This window comes from Lethenteron reissneri, unplaced genomic scaffold (genome assembly GCF_015708825.2).
Source record: "Lethenteron reissneri isolate LAM-NWPU_2019-01 unplaced genomic scaffold, ASM1570882v1 scaffold_1930, whole genome shotgun sequence".
NCBI classification, from domain to species: Eukaryota; Metazoa; Chordata; class Hyperoartia; order Petromyzontiformes; family Petromyzontidae; genus Lethenteron; species Lethenteron reissneri.
Window position 1 is genome coordinate 15,671 of NW_026891697.1, and position 7,105 is coordinate 22,775.

At 49.8% G+C, this 7,105-nt stretch overlaps 1 protein-coding gene across 3 annotated transcripts; it reads right to left on the reverse strand.

Annotated features, from left to right (window-relative positions):
• Window positions 1-459: 459 nt before the first annotated feature.
• LOC133339588 (uncharacterized) lies at window positions 460-6,732 on the reverse strand. 3 transcript variants are annotated; one of them, XM_061547703.1, is made up of 6 exons: window positions 6,677-6,732; window positions 4,532-4,671; window positions 3,527-3,681; window positions 2,941-3,142; window positions 2,366-2,579; window positions 460-1,377 (listed from the first exon to the last, which is right to left on the reverse strand). In XM_061547703.1, exons 2-5 carry the CDS (start codon window positions 4,611-4,613, stop codon window positions 2,371-2,373), a joined length of 648 nt encoding a protein of 215 aa, XP_061403687.1. In that variant the 5' UTR covers window positions 4,614-4,671; window positions 6,677-6,732; the 3' UTR covers window positions 460-1,377; window positions 2,366-2,370. The 3 variants fall into 3 exon arrangements, with proteins under 3 accessions (XP_061403687.1, XP_061403690.1, XP_061403689.1); XM_061547706.1 differs by having other exon boundaries at window positions 4,532-4,584; window positions 6,676-6,719; XM_061547705.1 differs by lacking the exon at window positions 6,677-6,732 and adding an exon at window positions 6,182-6,663.
• Window positions 6,733-7,105: the final 373 nt, after the last annotated feature.

A 7,105-nucleotide genomic window follows, 5' to 3' on the forward strand; every position in this document is an offset into this window, starting at 1 on the left:
TGGGGGCCTTGAAGGAGGAGTGGAAATGGGGAGAGGCGGGGAACCGTGCCGAGTAGTGCCGAGTACTGCGAGTGTAACAAACCGTCTCAATCGATCAGTCGATGCATCAAAACTTGACCAGCACACATGTAAAGTACCCTACACACATCATCGATCGGTACCATCACTCATCAACATCAGAGTTATGATTCTATATTTGAAGTTTTCGTTACTGCAAGGATCCATACTCTTTGTTTTTTTTCGGTAAAGTCATGTAGGTGAAAAATAAGTAAATATATTTAAATGAAAACAAATAAATTAAATCACGACGTTTCGGAAGCAACACAAGCATCCTTCATCAGGTGTGACTGCTCCAGCAAAATTACTGAAGCGTATGAAGAGAGTTATTAAAAGACATGTTTATATAGGCTGTTAGGGGGGGAGGAATCAAGCGGGGGGGGGGGGGGGGCATGCGGTAGGCCGTGTGGTGTCGCGGGCGGTTGGGCAGGGGATTAGCATGAGTTACGCTGATAAATAACCATCTCTGTTCTTTTGTGATGTCAGGGGAGGGGAGTTTGTGTACGAGTGCAATGGTGTATAATAGTTATGACCACCGGATGGGCCACGCGAATGTAGAACGAGCGGCAGCATTGCGTAATCACTGGACCCTGCCACAGGAAATGTAATCGCACTGGCCAGCTCACAACAACCCTGGGGTCGGCACGGAGACGCTCGGTCTGGCTCGCTGTGGGTTCGACCGAGCGGCAGAGCCGACCCGTTTTCAGAGGAACGTGTCTCTGTGCACATCGCTAAAGATGTTACGTTGTTCACGCGTCTCAAAATAATTCACTGCTGCTGATGTTGCTGCCCATGAGGGTGTTCAAGTAAACTGCAGATTGTAAATATCAAGCGGTTTTGATCCCACGCACTTTGATCAGATTGACAGCGATTACCAAAACATCTTCACAGCTGCCATTGTGTTAGCCCTGCCCTCATGCCGACGTTTTGGACGATAGCACTACTGCAACCCGAGGGGTCCCCTCCTGCCTCGGGGTCTATATTGCCACTTAGGGGTCCCACCCTTCCTCGGGATGACTACCACCTAGGGGGGTCCCTCCTGTCAAGGCCCCCAAAGCGAGCCCCCTTCCTTGTGAGTCAAACTGTTCACGAGATTGAGGCAGAAGAAGCAACAAAACTACGAGTAACAAAACAACTCTAGTCCAAATGCAGTGCTGGAAACGGCGTAAAATTGCTCGGGATTCAGTAGCGTTCACGATGGGGAGGCCCCGGTCTTCACACCTGGGTGATGGTGCCGCTCATTCCACAACTCCTTTGGAAGGTCCCATCAGCTGTCCTCCCTCTGCTGCACTCTCTCCTGAGACTACGCATGGAATGCCACTGGAAAACGAGAAACAAAAGCATCCGTGAGCGAACCACCCGGTAACACGACAAGCCATTTGACTAAAGCCCCATGTAAAAACCCCGGGGGTTGAATAACATCGGTAACGACTAAACCACATCACTTAATACAATCAATATTCACTAAAACAAAAAACCACGATGGTAACGCACTTTACAGCTTAATATAAATCGTGGTTGCTTGGTAGCACAGAGCCACACGAGGCAGGTAGATCAGTTAAATGCCTCATCCACATTCACTCATCAGGAGCTGGGTAGGGGTGGGGTCGTGGTGCCTGGGCTGGAGGGGGGGACACCTTCGGCAAGGCCCACTGAGCTACGTCGCTCTTTGTCAGAAGCGACCACCTGGCCATCACAAATGATATGCTCGACGCAGTGGCGGATATCATCATCATCATCATCACGTGGGGAATGTATAGGAGCAGCCAAAATACTCTAAACGCGTGGTGACGTTGATTGTACATGGAGGGGAAAAACCTGAGGAGCCGGAGGAAAATCCACGTGACCACCACGAGGAGAGAGAGAGAGACACGCAAGCTCCAAATACACAGCAGGCGTCAGGGTGGGGATCGAACCCACGACCTCCTCCATACGAAGTGAAGTAGTTAACATCTCATAGCCACGGCGTTATATCTTGCCGACTCGCCCCCGACTGGACATCTGTGAAAAAGAGCTTCATAGCTCATCGGATTCCTCCGGGCCTAAATATAGATTCATATTCCGTTGTCGCTGACACAGCCGTTGATAAAAAACATCGTACGAGTCAGCCAAGAGCTCGGTGTTGGCTCAGCGTCCCCCGTAGAGCCGCTGTGAACCCAGACCCAGCGGTGCATGAACGTGAAACCTCGTCAGTGACACCGAGTGGGAGGCCACCGAGAGAGCTCAACCCGTCTGCCCACGTCCACGCTCATTCACCAGGGGCGGTGCTGGGCGGTCCGGGTGCCTGGGCTGGAGGGGGGGGGGGCACCTGCGTTAGCGGCGGCAGGGCCCTGAAGACCGACGGCGTTTAATCTTCTTCCAGACGAAGACAACGATGATGATGACGGAGATGACGGAGATGACGGAGATGATGAAGATGGCGACAGGCAGGACCCAGGCAGCCACCACCCCTCCCTTGTGTGAGGTCTCCTCTAGAGGGCTGAGGGTAGAGTCACTCACGCCCTCACCGTGTGACCGTGGGGCTGCAGAGACACGGAGACAGAGAGGGGGGGGCTCAACGCGACCCCCACCTCGCACCCAGCACCACAGCCCCACCCAGCGACTCAACACGGCTTCACGTGCAGCAGGTAGAGACCACTCACTCAACACGGCTTCACGTGCAGCAGGTAGAGACCACTCACTCAACACGGCTTTACGTGCAGCAGAGAGAGACCACTCACTCAACACAGCTTCACGTGCAGCAGAGAGAGACCACTCAATCAACACGGTTAAACGTGCAGCAGGGAGAGTCTTTGCCGAGACTCCTCTCTGTACAACGACTGCTCCCCAGCTCTGTACCCTCCACCCTGTGATCTGTGACCCTTGACCTCCCCTCTCATTCACCTGCAGGTTTCACGTTCAGCTTCACCTCTCCTTCCTCCCACAAGTCATCCTTCCCACAGCTGGTACAAATGACATGGCACTTAAACACGGGGCTGAGGGTCCTGGAGACGTTGAGGAGCCTGAGGGAGCAGTCGCCCTTTTCCTTGTCTCCCGCAAACTCAGCTATTCCAAGCCGGATATTCCCGTGAAGAGAGTCATAGATCTGGAATTGCACAAAACACAAATTTGAACATGAACCACAATCCTACTACGATGAAATTACAATGAACCTTAACTAATTGGATCTTAATAGGCAAGCAGGATTGAGCTTGCTTAATACTTTGACTGGGGATGCAAGGGGTTGTAGGCTTGGGCTGCAAGGTGACCAGAAGATTATGGTACAGCCATAGATTTGGTTTACAGGTAGTGTTGAAGATTGGCTCTATCTATGGATTGAGTCTGTGTAGAGCTTTGCCCATTATCCCCTTGTGTGGTGGCGTTTTTCTCCTGGAAATAACGTTGTATTACTCTCAATTACTGAGTTGAATATTCAGGGTTGCCGTGGAAAAAGGTTCTCACATTGATGATATCATCTACACATGCTTACTATGTAGCGTGTGGGCATCGTGAGCCACGTGATGTAGAGGCCACTCGAGTCGGTCGACAGGGAGGAGAATGAGCAGGGAAGAGTCACGTTCTCTCCCTCCGTCACATCCACACTCTCCGGCAGGGAGAGCTGCAGCTTCACGGCAGACGTCACAGCTACACAGAGAGAGAGAGAGACCAGTCACTCTCATGAGAGATGCCTCCACAGAGAGAGATCAGCAATACCCTATCACTGTATAGACAACACAGATGTCTGGATAGAGACTGGTTACTGTTGTTAAAGTGCTCACCACATGTTTACTCAGCAATAGCAGAGCCAGAGGGAGTCTAGATGCAGGCGTTACATACAGCGGTGCTGTAACATTCACGTTTACACTGACCCAGTATCAGTGAATAACAAAACGAGGAGCTCACTGAAGAGTGACCTAAAATGAGCATCATTAGCATCAGCTATTTGATAGGAAGACCGCTGACCTGGTGAGTGAGCACGACTGCCTCCCTCACCGTCAGTGCTCACGTGGTCACACGGGCGGCGTGAGGGACGCGTCTCAGCGCAGCGAGACCACGGGAGGCACCGACGCTCACGGCTACACGGGGGCACTGGGACCCCATCGCCATGACGTTATCGTGACGACGACCTCCATTGGACTCTCAGCTGGTTACACATCACTTCTTTTCCACTGCACACCTGAGCCATGCTGGGATTGTGCCTAGCCGATGTGGTGCAGCTCAGGACGGGGCCAGGCTGTTTTTCCACTGCAGGGGCAGAGCCGTGACGTGAACGAGTCGAGATGTATGTATGTATGTTGAAAATTATAAATGCTGCACCTGGCCCTGCTTATGAGGCCAGGGTGGTTTGGTTCTGGCTCAGTGCAGCAAACTGCAGTGGAAAACCACCAGGACCGTCAGGGCTCTGGGCTGGCACGGCTCGGTTGTGCCGGTGGAAAGGGTTCTGAAGGAGACCGCTCCACGTGTGCTGGGTGAGTGCTTCTCGGTGTGAACTCACGCAGAAGGGAGATGAACGCTGCGACCAGGACCCACTTCATGGTGCCTCCGTCTCTTGATGAACACAGAAGAGAGTGGCTCATCACATCTCTCGCTCCACTCACCACCAGCGGTTAAAGTGGGGCAGGGTGAGCCGGTTTCCTTTCAATGAGGGAACAGACGGTTTGGTAGAACAGCAATAAACCCATAAGGTTCTCAATTTATATAGTTACTGCAGTTATTTGCACGTACATATTTTTTATTGACTGTAGTTATTTGAATGTACGTTTTTCGCCAGCCAAAATACATTTGCAAGCTAATTAAAGCTTCTGCTTTTGCATTCGTCCATTTTTGACATTCGTCCATGCTCTGGTCCCTAACCAGACGAATGTGCATCGTAATCCTGTACATAGCTCAGTGGGGTCTTACCTGGTCAAATAAAAATAGTTTAGTTTGTTTTGGAGAATACAAGTAACACATAACAAGCACCTTCGTATATCTGTCCCTCCACGTGAAAGTACACAAGAATGTTGACTCATCCCATCAGCCACACGACCTTCTGGGAGTGAATCATCTCAGCGGCAGGGGCTCAGTGGAAGGAAATTCTGGAGCAGTTTCAACATTCACGGCCAATAGGAGGCACGGGGCCCACACATCACGTGATGCAGAGAGAGTTACTGTTCATGTGAAGGACATGGTGAGAATCAGAATCTTTATTTAGACGGGAAGAATCCGATGAGCTATGAAGCTCTTTGTCGCAGATGAAGGCTTGTTTTTGTTATATATAGTCTCCATAACGACGCTGTTTATAATGATTATTGTTGTTGTGTAGTGTATAGTGTAGTGTGTGTGTAGTGGGTTCTCAGCGAGACAGAGACGACGTAGTTGAGGCACACTTGTTTTTTTGACCAATGGGCGGTAACACAATACTTGAAAGGGTAACGGCCCCTTCACCCGTACTCAATGGGAAACACCCCTAGCACTATCCCCTGACTGATCTACTCCCAGTCCTCCGCTAAGAGTGCTAGGGGAGGCTGTCTGATCCGGCCCTGGTCAAGCACGGATCCCGGCACCCAGCCAACCAGACGTGCTCTTACAAGAGCATCGCTCCTGAAGCTCTCAGGGCCACGCCACTGGCTTGCCCTGCCTGGTCCTGAGAAGGACAGCGAGCCAGGGGAGTCCCAGGGTCTATCTGCCGGTCTTCAGTCTTCACTGGTTTAAGCTTCACACACTTGACCTCGAGCTCTCCGGCACCCCGCCTTTTATACGAATCGCCTCCGAGGGGTGGGGCTATGGGGGATCACAGCGCCACCCATAGCAACAAACGTGAGATTTAACTCGTCTGTTGTCGTATCCTCAAAAAATCTTGCAACTCAATTTTTACCCACTTTCCAATGGGCTATCGACTGCAAAATTGGTATACTTAAGTCATACTGATGACAATACTATATTCTATAATTATTAAAATTTTTTAAAATATATTTTTAAACATTTTACATGCTTTTATTTCACTCTGTTGTCGTATCCTCAAATCTTGTAACTCAATTTCAACCGTCTTCCCAATGTATCGACTGCAAACTTGGTATAGGTATGTCATACTGATGACAAGACTATATTCTATCATTAAAAATATATATCTTTTTACGGGTCTAATTCTCGATGCTCAACTCACGTTGGCTGTAAATCACCAGGGTCCCTGACGTTATGGCAAGCCTCGGGCCCACTTCCTGGAGTCGTGGATTTCTGCCATTACTCGTGCGGTACATTTCATTAAAGCGTGTTTAAAAATATATATTTTTATTACTTTGGAAAATTATAGAATTCACCATGGGACCTTTTTGCCAGTATCAAAGTACAGGGTGTTGTAAAAATATGGACCCAATTTCACAGCAGTATACATTGAAATTGGGTCCATCCTTTTAAAACACCTTGTATAAAAAATAAGAATAGTTGTTTACATTTGTCATATCCATTTATTTATATATATATTGTCGATAATTGAGGATACATTAAATGTGTTTATTCAACGTGTTGTGCATGTTTTCGAACAGATATTAAGAATAGATCACAGCAAATATTATCACGATGCCATGAACACCTTCAAGACGGATCTATTCACACTTTGTGTGCAGGATAAATAAAGGTTGTGATTTTGATGAGTACTCACCCCAGCCTGTCCCGTGTCTCTGTCTCTCTTCTTGTCCCGTGTCTCTGTCTCTCTTCTTGTCCTGTGTTTTCTATACCTACAACACGTATAAATAGAACTCTTCGATGCGACCCCATTGGTCGCAACGAGGCAAGCTCCGCCCATCGCACCGTCCGCAACCAATCAGCGATGCTTCCTGCGCTCGCGCGCATTCCTGCAGCCACATTCCAGTGCACACATATTGTGACACAAAGGCCGCAATCTCGTGTGTCGATCTTTGCTTTTCTCCCGTGAGCTGTGGGCTTAATGTGCCCTACTGTAGCTTAGTAAGAGACGTTAGACCTCCCCCGCCCCTGTGTGTAAGTGGCGCCCTTCAAAGGCACCCACCACAACTGACCCCGCGGCCCCCACAGCCCACACGTCCCCCACTACCCCCACAGCCTCCACGAC

Excerpts from the sequence above, each read along its gene's own strand:
- LOC133339588 (XM_061547703.1), bottom strand. The coding sequence starts at position 4,613 with ATGAGCCACTCTCTTCTGTGTTCATCAAGAGACGGAGGCACCATGAAG. Across the intron at positions 3,682-4,531 it reads AGCGTTCATCTCCCTTCTGC|CTGTGACGTCTGCCGTGAAG; the intron begins GTGAGTTCACAC and ends CTCTCTGTGTAG. Across the intron at positions 3,143-3,526 it reads CGATGCCCACACGCTACATA|ATCTATGACTCTCTTCACGG; the intron begins GTAAGCATGTGT and ends GTGCAATTCCAG.